Here is a 16,687-nt window from a genome sequence, read left to right as displayed (position 1 = left end):
ATCCACACCTTGCCAAGCGCTGACATAGCAGGCTTGATGATATCACCGTCATCCGTGTCGTTAGCCTGAGCACGGCACTCTCTCCTGTCCGGTGTCTGGAAACGCTGCTGTTGATACATATATGCTGTCTCCTAGCCGTCTCAGAGAGCTTTTCTTTTTGAATTACTGAGCCGGGTACGAAGCATCTGAGGCAATACGTAAGAGATAGGGACAAAGTGGAAAGCACAAGGAAGACGCTGATTCCACACCCACCAGCTGTGGGACCACAGAGAGCTGGAGCTGCAGGAAACCTGTGTGGTGACCCCTTAGCTGCAGCGGGGCCCTGGGAGACCACCTCCCCAAAACTGTATGCAGAGGTTCACTGAGCCCCTACTGCGAGCCGGGCACTGCTAGGAGCTGGGCCGTGGCTATGGGACAGACAGGCCTGGCCCCTACCGTTGGGGAGCATGGACCACTAAGAATGCCCAGTGTGGGCGGAGGGCACCTGGATCCCACCTGCTTGGGGTAGGAGAGGGGCAGGGATGGAGGAGAAGGGGCATTTGTGGCAGAAGCAAACAGAAGCGTCTGCAGTGGCCAGGGACAGAAGCCCTGAAAGCAGGCGATGGCATGGCAGCTGGTGGGTCTGCATTGCGGGGGGTCCCCCCAGGCCCTGCGAGGGGATTTGCACTTGGTTTCTGAAAGCAAGGGAAGCTTTCTGGGGCTTTTCAGCCAGAAATGACATCATTAGTTTAGCCCCCCAGGTTCTCGTTCTCTGGCAGGGCACTAGGGAGAGCCAGGAGTCTGGGAGGTGGCCGTGGGGCCCCTAGGGGAGCAGCAAGGCTGCTGGGACCAGACTGGTGGGGAGAACCGAAGCCCGGATGACCTCTAAGGACTCTGCTCTTGCTGCCAACTGCAACCGCAGTCCTCAGCCCAGCCCAGGGAATAAAAAGGACAGGAAGGTGACAGTCCTAAGCACCATTGGTTAAGTGTGTAACTGAAGTTACAGGTGTGGACTTGGAGGCCAGAAGCGGGGAGGCTGTGGACCGGAAAGAGGAAGGGCCTGGGTGGAGCTGGGAAGAACTCCAACATCTTCAGGTTGCCAAGTGCCAGGCTGGCTGTGGCATTAACTCCTGGCAGTGACCTTGGCAAGTCCCTCCCTGAACATGTTTCTTTGTCTGAATAGTGATGGGCTGAGTGACATAGGCCCTCCAGGCCCCCCTAGTCCTTCCAGGGAAGGTGACCCCTCAAATGGTGATAAGAACATGGACCTGGGAGTTTCCCGCCCTGGCTTAAATGGGTGAACCTGGGGAAGTCACCTACTTCTCTGAGCCTCAGCTTCCTCATCTGTTAAATGGGATAATAACACTGTCGTAGGAAGTGGCCATGAGCGTTAGGTGAGGTGCAGACATAAACCTAGTGACTCACCGGTCTGGTGGAAGTGCCCATCAGAATGACCCTCTTGCCAAAGGGGGCACTGGCGGGGCACTGCCAGCAGGGGGAGGCAGAGCGTTGCCTCTGAGAGGGCGGTTGGAGTCCAGAAAGCCATTTCCTTGCTGGAGGCTCCTCCCAGGACTGGGCGGGACTCTGGGCTCTGGGGTGCTGGCGTCGGACACCCTGGCTGGTTCAGGACCTGGTCCCAATGCAGCCAGAGGAAGGTTTCTGGCTTCCCCATCAACCCCAGACGGCAATTTCTGGGAGAGGGTGGGGCATTCATTTCTGGACTTCCCCAGGGATGGGGGTGGGAGTCGTCGGCTGATAACAGATGCTCCATAAGTGCTCCCAGACTTGACTTAATGGCACAAGAGGACGTTTATTTTTCAAGCTCCATGCTTTGTGATGTAATACTCTGCTATGGGGACTGGTAAGTGTTGCTTTTTAATAAGTTTGATATTCAGCCTCGGCCTGAACCCATTAGGGGCACTGGTGACCGTGAGGTCCTCAGCCAGGTGTGGCCAGGGAGAGTGTCGGTCCACAGTCCGGTCTGCATACTCTTCTTTCATTCTACAGATAAGGAAATGGTTGGTGGGGAACACGGAACGTCACTGAAGTTCACACACTTTTTCAGGGCTTGTCTTTAAATGAAGTCATGTGAGCCGTGGTACAGTGTACAGGTTTGTCTTGACCTGGGCTCACTCAGCACAAAATGCAATGCAATCTTGTCGAAGAAACATACGACGCATAGGAAACAGCACGGCTCTATAGACAATCATAGGTTCGTAATAAACATTGATAGTTTGCTGATAATCCCGCTGTGAGGTCCAGAATGGTCACGAGTTCAGGGCTGTATGGAAAATGTGGAAAATCCAACTCTGAGGCCCTTCGCGTGTGGCACCTGTCGTGAGTGCTGCATAAATAATGCTTTCGTAGCACAGATGTCACCACCAAGCCTGGAATTCCCGTCCCGAGCAGGGAGGGTGACAGTATCCCCCGCCCCAGCACCCTCTTGGGTTCACAGAATCTTCCCACCCACTGTGTCAGTCCCTCGGTGGCTGTGCTCAGATGCCTCTGCCCTCCCGACAGGGTCTGGAGGGCCCTCCTGCCCACCAACCCCAGGCGGGTAAGTGGCCCAGAAGATGGGAGAGCGTGGAACCTGGTGTCACCTCAGAGATGTGAGTCCCCGGTAATGGGTTGCACATACCTTGCACTCTGCTGCATCTTCGCCTCTGCGGTGGGATGGAGGGGTGGGCTGGCCCTGGCAGATGCAGGGATCGTAGTAGAACTGAAAAGGCAACGTGGCCCCAGCGCCCCCTTCACACCCCGACGGGCCAGGGCTGGGTGGTCTCTCTCCATCAGAACGGGCAGAGGGACTCTGGTTGCCTCAGAGCAGAAGAGCTAGTGCCTCCCTCCCACCCTCCGAGAAAGGGAGCCACCACAGCCAAGTTTTGCAAAATCTGGATGGCCATCAGCATCATTTTTATTGCAAATCAGTTAACAAAAAAATGAAAAAAAATACATCATTTTTATCATCTACAGTTTTACATGTAGTTAACTTTTTTAAAAAAGTTCCTTTTCCTGTAAACTACACTCTATTTTATAAAACACAGTAAGAATCAACATCTTAGGATATGTCTGGTCATACCCATGAGGGATGGCACAATACTGGCCCCGGCGAGGCCGGAGAAGCCGCCCTGGGAGGTGGACACCTGCCTGAGCGTGCAGGCAGCCTCCCTGGGGTCGCTCCTAGGAGCTACGATCTTGGTGTCGGCAGCGGCGGCAGGTTACGAGGCCTGGGTTGTGAGCAGAGCCCCGTTCTGACACCCCTCATCAGCGTGACCCCTGACAGACTTGTTCATTCAGATTTTTTAAACAAAATCCACCTTTAAAAATGTATTTACAGACATTTATTTTGCCACAGGCTTATACTTGATATTGCAAGAATCTGCTCCTCCTCTGGGGCTTGGCCCCCCTAAACCAGGAGGGGTGGCCCTCGAGCAGGCTCCTGTCGCCCCCAGCTGACCACCTCGGCTGCACCCCATTGAGCCCCACCAGGCCCCCAGAAGAGTGGCCTCCCCACACCAAGGCCAGACACAGCCATGTTTTCCCAAAACCTCAATGTAGGTTGGTCTGACAAGTCTCCTCTATAAAAATGGGGCCCATCAGCAGTTGGGGCCCTTGGGCTGAGCCCAGGCCCTAATGGTGCCAGTCCACCTTCTGCTGATCCTGGAAGGTGCTGTGCCTCCGGCGGGCCAGCCCAGGCAGTCTTTCCCCACAAAAGGGTAGGATTCCTCCACGCGGGGCCAAGGTGGGTACCACACAGCCACACCTGACTCCTTGCTTAAACATCAAGGACTGGGGGCAGGGGACAGAAGAACTTCCAAACGGAACAAGAATTGGCAAGACCAACGAACAACTACATAACACTGAACCTGAAACAAAGATTCATGATTGGTACCACGAATGTACTCTCAGGACACCAAAAACACATTGCTGAAAGCACGCTTTCCAAAAAATCACTAACAAGCACCCAAATGCATAAACCACATCATTTTACATTTTACTTTCATTTGTTAGATGCAAATTAACCCATGTCCCAAAGATGTGAAGGTTTTGCCGCGTCATCTCTAGATGCTGGGAGGAGGTGTGGGGTTTGCACTGCCCGAGGCACCTAGGAGGGTTTGGGGTGGTGCTGGCTCAAACCGCCCTTCTCCGACATCACCTCTTTTTGGATTTTGAAAAAAAGAAATCAATAAATAAATGGCATTTATAAATCATGAATCTTTGTTTTATATTTTTTTACAGATACGTAACAATCTTTATCCTAAGTAGGAAAATTATGATTGAGAACTAGTTTATTTTCCTGGTACAGATAAAAATGTCTACCTGGTGCCATAGAAAACAGTACATATAAATAAAAAGGCAGTGTTTCCATGTAAAATAAAAGTACATAAATAAATACTAAAAAAAAAATTTTTTTGAATCCAGGTCCTCTTATTTTGTATAAAAACATGTGTCTTTTTATAAAAGCTCCTTTGGTCGGCCCGGCATCCGTGGGGCACACGGGCCAGCGCCCCAGCAGAGCCTGGGAAAGGAAGCGCCGGGCAGGCGGGTATTTACTTGAATGCCTCCGGAATGTGGGAGATCTGGGACTGCATGCTGGTGGGCGGGCTGGAGATGCCCTCGGACCAATCGGAGATGTTGGAATGCGGGGACGAGCTGGACCACTGGTCAGGAGACTCGGGGGACGGGGTGAGGAAGGGGTGCTCGGGCACCTGCAGCTGGTGGCTGGGGGTGTTGTCCACGGGCGAGGAGGAGTAGCTGTGCTGCGAGGGTGGCGTCAGGAACTGGGCAGTGGTCATGGGTGGGACCAGGGAGGATGGCAGCGAGGTGGGCAGGACCTGGCTGTCTTGTGGCAGGATGGTATGCACGGCCAGGCCGCTGGGGCCCAGCGGCTGCACGTCGGCCTGGCTTGGCTCCCCGCCCATGAAGCTCCGGCTCACGTGGCCATTGGCAGCTGAGCTCACGCCAAGGTGTGGCTGGATGCTGGGCGGCTGCTGCACCTGCTGGGTCTGCACCAGGTGAGGCTGGGTGGCCAGCCGCGTATTGGGCAGGGCCTGGTAACTCAGCATCTGGGATAGGGCGCTGGCAGAGAGGCCGCTGTGCAGTGGGCCCACCATGCTGTGCTGGAGGGCCGGGGCCTGTGTACTCAGTGTGCCCGGGGCCACGCTCCCTCGCAGTGGGTTGTACTGGTTTGGCACCAGGCCGTTCTGCAGCCGCGACAGCCACTCGCACTGGCCATTCAAGCCCGTGGTCCCACCCACGGTGAAATTCACGGCCCCGCTGCCACCGCCAGTACCCAGGACTGTGCTGGTGCTGGAAGCCACAGGCAGATGGGAGAGGCGTGGCGGCCCCGCCTCGAAGGCCAGCCGGCCACCCCCGCCCAGCGCTGCCATCTCGGGCTTGGCCGCCACACTCAGGTGGCTGATGCCCAGGTGGGTGTCGGGCATGCCAGGCAGGTGGTTGAGGGGCATAGATGGAGACTGCTGGAATGGGGAGGGCAGGAGGGGTGGCGAGGCCACATCCGACAGGTAGCCGTGGGGTGACTCGAGGGAGTCCACAGGTGACAGCACGCTTGCACTGTCCAGCAGGCAGCCCTTGCCGTCCTGGGACTTCTTCCTCCGTGCTTTGAGGTCCCTGGCCTCCTTGCCACCCCCGGCCAGGCCCTTGGTGCTGGGCTTGCGGGCCTTCTTGCCCTGCATGGCTGGCTTGAGGTTGCCCAGGTAGCCATTGGGTGAGCAGAGTGGGGGGGACAGGGTGGGCGCGCCCCCCAGGCTGGCGCCGTGCAGCGCGGGGCTGCGCACCAGGCTGTGCTCGTCCAGCAGCCGCAGGATGTCGTGGTGCATCCGCTCCTGCGCGATGTCGCGGGGCAGGCGGTCCATGTGGTCGGTGATGTCCCGGTTGGCCAGGTGGTCCAGCAGCACCTTGGCGGTCTCGTAGCTGCCCTCCCGGGCGGCCAGGAACAGAGGTGTCTCCTCCTGGGGACACGGGCACAGGCAGACGCGTCACCCTCACCGATGCCCCACTGCTAGGGGGACCTGCGGTTTGACGCCCCCACCCCACCACTGGGGTGGGGGGAGATCCTTTGACCCCACCCCCGCATGCTCCCGCTACCTGGCCCGATTAAGTCTTCTTAAAAAAAAAAAAAGCCTTAAATACATCATCTGAGACTCACCCAGAGGTGAGCCTGTGGGATCCTATATTCTAAACCGGGGGTGGGGGGTTCCTTCGTGGGGATCCCTCATGGGAAATCTAACAAACTGTGGCCTGTCCTCCTCCCTCCAAAACTGCAGACGCAAATGCTGCAGCACTTTCAGGGGCTTGAGGATGCCTGAAGTGTATCTGTGAGCAGCAAGGTGGGAGTCCCCCCTCAAATGTTCCCCCAGTGACCCTAACATCTTAGGTGCTTCCCTGGGTCTCGGCTTTCTTGTCTGTACAGTGGACATGCCGCGTGTCCCTGCTAGGCTGCCATGTGGAAGTGAGGCCTAATGCTGCCCGCCAGGCACACACAAGGCCCTGGTAGTGGCCCGATGCCCTGCGACCGGTCCGTGGGTCTGAGGTTCAGTCTCCCCAGCGGGAGGTGGGATCAAGCCTTGGCCTGCCGAGGACTCAGGAGCCCCAGTGCCCACTGCCTGCTGTGGCCCCTCACCCAGGAGGGAGGCCTCAGCTTGAAACACAGCGCAGATGAGGGGGACAGCAGGAGGTGGGGTGCCTATGCTTCTGTGCCAAGGACCCAGAGGAGCCTAGTGCAGACTCAGGACATGAGGGGCTTCCTTAGCCTCAGCGGAGACCATGAAAGTGGGGGCTGAAGGGGCTGGGGGTGTGGGGTCACATGCAGCAAGGCAGCCACTCATATTTACGTGTGGGGGCCACACAGTGCCCCAGGCCCCAACACCCACCAGCATTCTGGCTCCACCTGTACCATCTGGGTCTCCCTGCCCGGTGACAGCCAAGGGTGGAAGGTGAGGTCCAGGTCATAGAGAGGGACACACAGGACAGCTGCGACCCCACCATTCACTGCACTATGTCCTGCTACGGTGACAGCCCTGTGTTTTCCTGGGCTTGGGAGGCGACCAGTAAGAACAGGTCCAAGGAAGCAAGGGGTGCTAACGACGCCCAGGCACCACGCTACAGTTCTCGTCTGTGCCTAGTTCTCGCCCGGATTTCACAGGTGAGGAGGCCGAGGCCCAGGGTTTCAGTCACTGGTTGGGGGACCCATGGTCAGAAAGGAGTGGCGCTCGGTGCCATGCCCTGCCAGCCGTGCCCCAGCCCACCTTGTTGTTCTGCATGTCTTTGTTGGCACCGTTCTTCAGGAGCACAACAGCGGCCTCCACGTTATTCACAGCGGCAGCCCAGTGCAGGGCGGACTTGCCTGGGGGGAGGAGCAGAGCGGGGGTTGGGGCAGGTCGGGCGCAGTGGGCTGTGCCCCGCGGGCCATGCCCCGGGGGCTGCGCCACAGCCTGGCTTACCCAGGTCGTCCACAGCATTGACATCGGCATGCGAATTGATGAGGTCTTCCAGCATGCCCTCCACGGCCAGGCGGGCGGCCAAGATCAGGGGCGTCGTGCCGTCGTGCATGCGGGCGTCCAGGTCTGTGGCTCGGTTCCGGATCAGGATCTAGGTGACAGGGGGTGGCAGGCTCGGCCCTGATCCGGAACAGGTCCCCAGCAGGGACAAAGCCCCTGCTGGGGTCTGACTAACCACAGAGTGACAGGGTAGGACCCCACCAGCTGCTACCGGAGGGGCCGGGGCCAGAGTGCAGGCCATGCTGCCCACAGACCAGCCCCTTGGTGACCCCATGTGGCCTCATTTCATCCTCGCCACAGGCTTGGCTGCCACCACCACCCCAGGGCACAGGGGTCAGATCCCTGCCCAGCCACAGGGGAGAGTGTGGGCAGCCTTTCAGATGCTGCCCGCCTGGGTGCCACGCAGTGTGCAGGACTGGCCTCGTCCCTGTAAACAGCCTGTGGGAATTTACGGCTCTATGTGCCAGAAAGGCTGCCACGGCAAACAGCCAGGGCCTGCCTCTGGGGACTCGTTCCCATGGTCCTCGTTCAGCTAACCTCAATTTCTGTAGAAAGACAATGGGCTAAAAATTATGAAATCAAAGGTTCTATAGTGACACCCCCTCCTCCGCTGCTCACCTGACCATCTGTACAGAGCTGGGCTGCTCAGAGCCGGGGGACCAGTGGGGGGCTTGCAAAATGAGCCTCTATCGGGGACAATCCCCAGAGACCCAAGCATCCAAATCTCTAAATCCACCCTTGTCCTGGGCTTCCCAGCAAGGTCAAGGCTCAGGGTTGCAGGCAGCAAGCGGCAGACTCTAAACCCTTCTTCACACCGCCACAGGCTACGCCTCTGGCTGTGGCTGGGAGGGAGGAGGGAGGCGTGATGGGTCCGGGTGAGAAGGCCCTGCCCCCAGCAGGTCTCTTCAGCCTCCTGCTGGACCGCCTCCAGCCTGGCCTCCCTTTGAGGAGGACGCGTGGGGTTCAGTGGCCTCCCCAGCCGTGCACCTCACTCAGCAAAGGCTCGGGATAAAGACACCAGCTGTCCGTGCTTAGGCTATGCTGGGGATCAGGGCTCCGGGTCCCCGTGAACTGAGTCGCTGGCGCAGACCAGAAGAGAAGGCCCGTGGGGGGCTGGCCGAGGGTGAGTGCGTGGCACAGCTGCCCACCTGGAAGACACCCTGTGCGTCGGCAGACACGGCTGCGTGCAGCGGCGTGCGTCCCATGTTGTCCTGGATGTTGGCGTCAGCACTGGCCTCCAGCAGGCGCTTGGCCGCGTCAGAGCGTGAGTAGCGGGCAGCCAGGTGCAGGGCGGTCTCACCCGTACGGTCCGTCTGGTTGTGCAGACTGGCGCCCTGGTAGATGAAGTCCGAGATGACGGCCGGCGCGTCCTCTTCCTCGTCACTGTTACCCGTCTCCAGACCCCCTCCACTGCAGGAGGCGATCATGAGGGGCGTGAAGCCGTCTGCAATGAGGGCAGGGACAGGGGTGGGCTGTCAGAAAGCCTGGCCCCAGTGGCAGCTCCGGGCAGTGACGACTGCCCCAAGCTACCGGGCAGCAGTCTACACTCGTGGCCCAGCCTGTGGCGGCCTGCACACACGGTCGTGCCACCTGGGGCTACCAAAGTCAATCCCAGCTTCCCAAGCGATAGAGCCAAGTTCAGTTACCAACTGATCCTTGGGCAATGAATCCCCCCTGTGGCTCTGCTTATGACCTGCCTGCAATTTTTGCTGGCAATCCACCCAGAAAAAAGTGAATGGGAAAATGCAGTTAGGAAATCAACCTTCGATGTCTCAAAAGACGTTGGGAGAAGAAATCAATTTTCAGGGCCACGCAGGCTCAGTTGTCACTGAGGAGAAGCCAGGTGACCGTGACTCTGAGGACCGAGCACCTTGCCGCCTGCCCCCATGCTCAGCTTCCAAAGCACTGACCCCAGGGGCTCAGGGCAGGGAGGCAGGTGGGATATGGGGCCAGGGAAGCACAGGCTGCAGACGAATGGCCCTGACCGAGAACCCCGGGGCCGGTGCGGGCGGCTGGCCGTGCACTTGCCTGGCCCGCGGACATTGACGTCCATGCAGTCGGTGTCGGCCTCGCCCTGGGGCGGTGTGGGGGCCATGGCGGACGCGCGCAGCTCGGCGGCATCCAGGTGCTGCTGGGTCCACTGCCGGTGGTCCGTCTGGTCATCCAGGTCAGGCAGAACTACGGGCTCCTCGAACTAAGGAAGGGGGTCGAGTGGAAAGCCCCATCACAGCAGGCAGGGAGGGGGTGAAGGGGACACAGGGCAAGCCCTGGGGCCGCCTGACTCACCCGGAACTTCTTGGTCTCCAGGTCCTCGTCGCCCCACTCGTTCTGATTGTCATCCATGAGGGCGCCATCCGAGGCGTTCTTCAGGGGCCTGGGGTGGGGGTGGGGGGCAAGAGTAAGTGGGGGGGCTCCCCAGGAACATTCCCCGAGGCTAGGGCTTAGACCACACTTGGTGGGCGACGTGGGGCCATGTGTCTGCAGGGCCCTGCCTCCCCCAACCCCCAGAAGCCACGGCAGCGTCCACTAACTTGAGGCCCACGGAGTCCTCTCCGAGGGGCTCCCGCCGCTTCTTCTTGCTGGCCTCCGACACCTTGAAGCCCTCAGGGAACCAGAGCTGGCCATGCTGCCGCCGACGCTTTCGAGACAGCAGCACCCCACAGCCCACAAAGACGAGCAGGACGAAGGCGACCACGGCCACGTACATGAAGTGCAGTGGCGGGGGCGGTGGTGGCTCCACCGTCTCACCTGCGGGCACAGGAGCCGCCGGTGGGCGCCCGGGCATCAGGCGGCACCTTCGCGGCCGGGGGGCGGCGGACTGGCTCCGCGGCAGGGCGCCTCCTCACCGGCTCTCCTCCATCCCGCCCCCCAAAACAAGGTCATTTCTACGCGATTAATCAGAATTGCAAACTATCGCTAAGTTCTCTCCTGCACCAGCCGAGTATCTGGAGGCAGCTTTTACTTTTCTCCCCTTTAAGGGAGGAGGATTAGCCAACGTGAAACCGCTGCGCCCGCACTGAGCTGTTAAGACAAAGGATTTACGGGGATTTTCGAGATACAAACTTCAACACTTCACATGACACCGATCAATTCTTCTCTCTCCCCCACCCCTCTCTCTCCTTTTTAAAAAGCTGTAATGATTTTGAAATAATACCCAAGAAAGAAAAATCAGGGGGAACGGGCAGGGAGAGGAAAAGGCTCCCCCTTTCTGGCGGATGTATCTGTCCCTGGGGCCAGCCTCACTGGCAGCTGTCACTATGGTAGAGAGGGTGTGTGCCAGGCAGAAAATTCTGGAAAAGCGCTCCCCGAACTCTGGATGGCACGGCACCCACCCGTGGGTGGTAAGTGACACAAAGAGCAAGCGTGTTTGGGGAGGGAATTGGGACTCAGCCCCTCCCAGGCAGACTCTCCCTAAAACGCAAGCCAGCCATTCCTGAGGGTGACAGCCGGGCCGGGCAAGGGGGCTGCCACTTACTCTGCACGGCCTCGATCTTGTAGGGGATATTCAGGCTGCCCAGCGAGGCGAGCGCCCCCAGGAATGCGGCCACGTCTGTGGCGCTCTGGAAGCACTGTGAGGATGACTGGACGCACTGCCGGTTGTCAATCTCCAGGTAGACGATGGACCTGGGGTACGAGACTGGGTGAGGCGCGTGGGCCGCAGCCTTCCTCTCCACTCCCACTGAACGGGCAGGCTGCCTCTGGGGACCAGCTGTGGCCCTGGTGGCATCATCTCGATGGGTGGGGAGACAGGTACTCCAAGAACTCGAGGCGGGACAGCAGGGAACCACATGTGGACGGGAACAGCCCTGGAGGCGGATGGTGCCCCTGACAGCCCAAGTCAAGCACCAGCATGAGCCGGGCACACAGTAGGTGCTCATCAGACACCCCGCAAAGTGCTCCCCCACCCCACCCTGCCATCCTGTGCTTCCCTCGGGTGCCACAAGCTCCCCTTTGGCTCATGTCCGCAGGACAGAGACCTCAGAGGCCCGATCCTCTCCTGGGAGCTGACTGCAGGCCCCAGCACGTGGGCCTTGGGGTCACGTGCCCTGGGTGGGTGGGAACGCTGCCTGTGGCCCTCGCCTGTGGCAAGCCCGGAATTCCCAGGTCCTGTCAGAACCTTGGCCCTTTTACCATCAAATGGGGAGAGCACCTACTCTGGGATGGCCCCAGGGGTCAGGCAACGCCTGGCCGTGCGTCAGGGCTCACTCACCCGCGGATGTCCATGGGGTCCAGCTCCCTGCGCCAGCGCCCACCGCTGCTGGCTGGGAGTAGTGCCTCCTTCACCTGGTCGAGCAGGGCACTGGGGGCGGCCCAGCCCCCCGCGGAGCGCTTGATGGGGTGCTTGCGCAGCTCTTCCTCATGGCCGTAGTAGGGGAAGATCATCTGCCGGCCGCTGGCGTCGCGCTTGAAGACCACGTTGGTGTGCAGCAGGCGGCTGAGCTCCCGCAGGAAATGCAGGGAGCCGTTGCGCAGCTGGTCCGGCGGCATCAGCACCACCACCACCAGCGTGCCGGCCGCCAACCGCTCGGGCATGTGATCCGCACAGTCCAGCCCGTCCCACTCGCACTCGGCTCTGTTGCAGCCCTGGTCGCAGTGCCCATCGCTGAAGTGGTCCTTGCAGTACTGGTCATACAGGGGGCTGCGGGCGCACGTCACACTCAGGCGCCCTCCACCGCCGGGCCCTCCCGCTGTCCTCCCCGGGCCACACAGGGAAACGTGCTCACAGCGTGCACTGGGGGAACCCCCGGCCACCGCCTGCGCCCACACCGCCCTGCATTCAAGCTCGGGGGCCTGTCCTCCACCCATTCTCCCCGCACGGTGAGCCCCGGGCCCGTGCCAAGCCACGGCCATCCCCGCCGGCCTTACTTGCACTGGCTGTCGGCACGCTGGCAGTCGAAGCCGTCGAAGAGGCAGCCGGCCGAGTTGCACTGGCTGTCGCAGTGGCCGTTGCTGAAGTACTTCCAGCACTCCAGAGACTGCGTGCAGTTCTGCCAGGGGTCGTTGAAGTTGAGGGAGCAGTCGCCGCCGTCCCAGCCGCACGCGTGGTTGTTGCACCGCAGGCTGCAGACCTTGTTGCCGGCCTCCTCGCGGCACTCAGGGAGCTCGCAGGCCTCCTCGATCTGCGGCGGGGTGATGTCCAGGCCCGCGCCGCCCCTGAAGCTATAGTCCAGGATGTGGCACAGGAGCCCATTGAACTTGGCAGGACACAGACACCGGTAGAAAGGGCTCTCAGAAGTGGGCTCGCACGTGCCCTGGTTGTAGCAGGGGTTGCCACCCACGCAGGGGCTGCTGGCTGGGAACTGGCACTCGGGGCCTGTGAAGGGGCCCAGGCACAGGCAGGTGGGGCTGCGCGGGCCCGAGATGCAGGTGCCACCGTTCAGGCACCGCAGGCTGCCGCAGGTGCGTGCGTCGTTCTCACATGTGGCACCCTCGAAGCCCTGCCAGGAGAGGGTGGCCGGAAGGGGGAGGTGTCAGGGCGGGTGGCTCCCCAGACACCACGGGGCCCCACCCAGGCTCTGAGGCGTCACCACAGCCCCCCCACCCAGGAGGGGGCAACAGGACCCTTAAAGAGATAGTCTGTCAACATAAAAAGCTCTGGGGCTGCCAGGGGCTGGCCGGGAGGGAGGGAGAACGCATAGGCAGAGCACAGGTCATTTTTCAGGCACTGAGAACACCACACAACACTAACAGTGGACGTGTCACACTATGCGCTGTCAGAACTCGAACAACCCCCAGCACCAGGAGTGACCCTGAGGAAAACTGGACTTGACTCAGCAACGTATTGATGTTGGCTGGTCAATACTAACCAGTCAATAGTACCCGTGTATCGCAGACGCTAATAACAGGGACCTGGGGATGGGGTGGAGGGGGATGGGAACGCTCTACTTTCTGCAGTTTTTCTGTAAACCTAAAACTGCTTTACAATAGTGTACTGACACAACAGACGTGGACGCAAGGAACAGCAGGAGGTGGAGCCCTCTAGCAGGCATGTGTGCAGGGCCAGGTCCAAGTGCAGGTGGTCTCCTGCAGCCCCCTGCAGAGCAGAGAACCCTGGCGGGCTGCACAGGGCTTGGGGGTGAGGCAGCCCCCCTCCCACTGCCCACCCGGCGCTGCACCTACCGCCGGGCATTTGCAGATGAACCCACGGGCGGTGTTGGAGGCCACCGCGCACGTGCCCCCATTCTTGCATGGCTTCCCTTTGCAGCCGTTGATGACAGACTCACAGCGGCGCCCTAGGGACGAAAGTGGGTGTGAAAGACTTGCTTGCCCGCCCAGTCCGGCCCCCCGGCCCCCCGGCCCCCCGGCCCCCCAGCTGCACCCACCGGTGTGGCCGGCACGGCACTCGCAGTGGAAGTCGTTGACGCGCTGCACGCAGTTCTGGGTGCCGCGGGCGTCGCAGGGATTGGACAGGCACTCATTGACGTCACCCTCACAGCGCTCACCCACGAAGCCGGGCAGGCAGGTGCAGCTGTAGCCGCCCACCTGGTCCACGCAGGTGCCATTGTTGAAGCACTTGGGGCCCCGAGAGACGGGGTCGATGGGGGGGCTGCAGTCGTCCACATTGACCTCACAGTGTACACCTACAGGGGGCACGTGCCATCAGGGACCCGTGCGGACCCCACGTTGGCCCCTGCTCCCTCCAGAGGGCACCACCCGACAAGTGGTGAGGACAGGACCACAGACACTCATGAGAAGCAGGAGGAGGGCAGCTGCCAGTGGCCTGGCCACACTCCGCCCCTCAGCCCTGCACCTGCATCCTGGCTGGGTCCAGGAAATCTCTGGCCGATCACAGGGTGCTGCCTGACTGCACACTTTGCCCTGGACCCCAGCCCTGGGTGCAGCACCCCTTACCCTGTGTGCCCCGAGGACAGGAACACTTGTATGTGTTGGTGAGGTCGATGCAGGTACCCCCGTTCTGGCAAGGGTGGGACAGGCACTCATTGATCTCCTCAGAGCAGTTCACTCCATGGTAGCCGGCCACACACTGGGAGACAGACAAGGGATGGGGGCTGTGGCTCAGTGGGGAGCAGGGTGTGGACCCCAGCCCTGCGCAGGCTGACGGGGCCACATAAGCTGCCCTCTTGCTTAGTAAAGCCTAGGGTTCCTCGCTCCTGACTAACCTGGAGCAAGACTCCTGTTCAGCCAACCCTGGGAAGGGCATTGGTAGGCTAAGGGTCACTGCCCAGAGCAGGGGTGAGACCTTATCCTGTGCAATAGAGGTGGGGACCTCAGGGCGGGTGTCAGATGAGCCTAAAGGGAAAACCCTGGGGGAAGGGAAACCCTGTCCCACTTCTCAGTATTCTTCCACTTCTAGCCCCCGCATAAGACAACTCCTCCAGGCAGTCTTCCCTGATTACCCTAGTCCTCCCTTGTTGGAAATGAAAGGTATGCACATCTGTTGGGATCCATCTTCCCTACTGCTCCGGCTCCCAGCCCATGGCCTGGCACTTGATGACACTCAAACCAGACACCCTTACCCAGGATGGGTCCCCACCTCGCAGGAGTAGCCGCCAGGGTAGTCGGTGCAGGTGGCCCCATTCTGGCAGGGGCTAGGCGAGCACTCATCCACCTGGTCCTCACAGTAGCTGCCCGTGTAGCCAGCCTGGCAGCGGCAGTGGTGTGTGTTGCCTGCGTCCATGCAGAGCCCTCCATTCCGGCATAAGTTGGTCACTTCGATGCCTGCAGGGGACATGGCAGCAGGGAGCATGAGGCCTGGGCTTTCCTCCTGGGGGGCAGCCTCGGACCTCAAATGGGCCAGGGAGGGATGTAGCCAGTTACCTTGCTGCCATGCGGCCACCTCACAGGAAACGCTGGGCACGTCACAGTAGAGGCCAGTCCAGCCACTGTGGCACTCACAGCGGTACAGGGTGTTGGTCTGCCAGCACTTGCCGCCGTTCTTACAGGGTGAGGAGTCACACCAGCGTACAAGGTTCTGGGGACAGCAGGGACCAGCAAGCTTAAACTCCCCACCCAGGCCCACAGGCTGCCTCCCACCATGCTGTGTGGAACACATGCCCACCACAGACCCTCACGCCCAAGGGGGGCTGTGACGCCATCCTCCAGAAGTGGAGACTGAGGCCCCACGAGCTCCCCGCTGCTTGGGGGCAGCTGGGGCTGGGGGGGGTCTCTCTCTCTCTGGGCCCTCAGCAAATCCAGACCACCAGCTGTCTTTCCTTGAAGGAAGATTTTTCTTCAGCAGTAAACAACTTTGTTGGAAATTTTTTGTAATTAACGAGTTATGTAAAAACCTTCAATGAACATTAATCTCTAATGCTTTCACACATTTTCTGTAAAAACACTGGTTTTTAAGTCTTTCCCCAAGTTACCCAGTCTTTGCACTTACTCCATAAACCTCTGCAACCTGCCCTGAAGGGCCGCCCCGTCCACCACCTCCAATTCCTTGGGTGGCAGCACAGCCCAGGGCTGGGACCAGGCTGGCAATCCAGACCCCCAGGAGCATGTGACCGAGGCCACTCCCCACCCCGCCCTCTGCGCCGGGCTCTTCTCTACTTGGCTGATTTGAGCAGGCTCAGCAGGGTGGCTGCTATGATGTGCCATAGGCTGGTGCCCCCACCTTGGCCACCTCCCGCCGGGCACCCTGCAGCCTACTCACTCACCTGGCAGTTGAGGCCAGTGTAGCCCTGTGGGCAAGTGCACTTGTAGGTGCCATAGCTATCTTGGCAGGTGCCACCGTGCAGGCAGGGACGCGAGTCACACTCATTGACGTCGTGCTGGCAGTAGCTGCCCGTGAAGCCAGGTGGACACAGGCAGGTGAAAGAGTTGATGCCGTCCACGCAGGTACCACCATTGAAGCAGGAGCTAGAGGTGGGCAGGTAGCAGGGGGGCAGGGTGACTGGGGGCACGGGACCCTGGCTGAGCAGGCACCTCCACTGGCATCTCCCCTTGGCTCCGACCGTATCCAAAGAGGCCTGATGGCCAGAACAGGCCAGAAGCAGCCTGGCTGACCTCAGGGAGTCCAACAGAAGCTCCAGGAGGCTCCCAGCACAGGGCCAGGGACCTCAGACTCTCAAGCCCTCTTTCTTTACCTCCTCATAACTCATCCTGAGAGAAGCTTTACAACACACACAGGTTAAAATACAAATGAGGGAGATCAGACAATGTGGGAGATAACCATGTCAGAAAATAGGGATGAGAATGGCATTTAATGCTGAGTTTCCTGGCAGCCA

General features: G+C 60.0%; 1 protein-coding gene across 1 annotated transcript in view; it reads right to left on the bottom strand.

The window, feature by feature from the left end:
• Positions 1-2,859: 2,859 nt before the first annotated feature.
• The window catches only part of NOTCH1 (notch receptor 1), a 46,551-nt gene continuing 32,723 nt past the window's right edge, over positions 2,860-16,687 (bottom strand). The window contains exons 19-34 of the mRNA XM_074331350.1: positions 16,118-16,319; positions 15,279-15,432; positions 14,995-15,179; positions 14,352-14,484; positions 13,823-14,080; positions 13,620-13,732; positions 12,366-12,937; positions 11,710-12,138; positions 10,975-11,123; positions 10,031-10,247; positions 9,786-9,873; positions 9,528-9,693; positions 8,648-8,943; positions 7,443-7,590; positions 7,248-7,345; positions 2,860-5,951 (exon numbers count right to left, since the gene is read on the bottom strand). Of these exons, the coding sequence (XP_074187451.1) occupies positions 4,530-5,951; positions 7,248-7,345; positions 7,443-7,590; positions 8,648-8,943; positions 9,528-9,693; positions 9,786-9,873; positions 10,031-10,247; positions 10,975-11,123; positions 11,710-12,138; positions 12,366-12,937; positions 13,620-13,732; positions 13,823-14,080; positions 14,352-14,484; positions 14,995-15,179; positions 15,279-15,432; positions 16,118-16,319 (4,630 nt within the window). The 3' untranslated portion in view covers positions 2,860-4,529. The remainder of the gene's footprint in view (positions 5,952-7,247; positions 7,346-7,442; positions 7,591-8,647; positions 8,944-9,527; positions 9,694-9,785; positions 9,874-10,030; positions 10,248-10,974; positions 11,124-11,709; positions 12,139-12,365; positions 12,938-13,619; positions 13,733-13,822; positions 14,081-14,351; positions 14,485-14,994; positions 15,180-15,278; positions 15,433-16,117; positions 16,320-16,687) is intronic.

Source organism: Rhinolophus sinicus, linkage group LG04 (genome assembly GCF_036562045.2).
Source record: "Rhinolophus sinicus isolate RSC01 linkage group LG04, ASM3656204v1, whole genome shotgun sequence".
NCBI lineage: Eukaryota > Metazoa > Chordata > Mammalia > Chiroptera > Rhinolophidae > Rhinolophus > Rhinolophus sinicus.
Note: the sequence above shows the minus strand (reverse complement) of the source record. Positions and strands in the feature narration are given on the sequence as shown.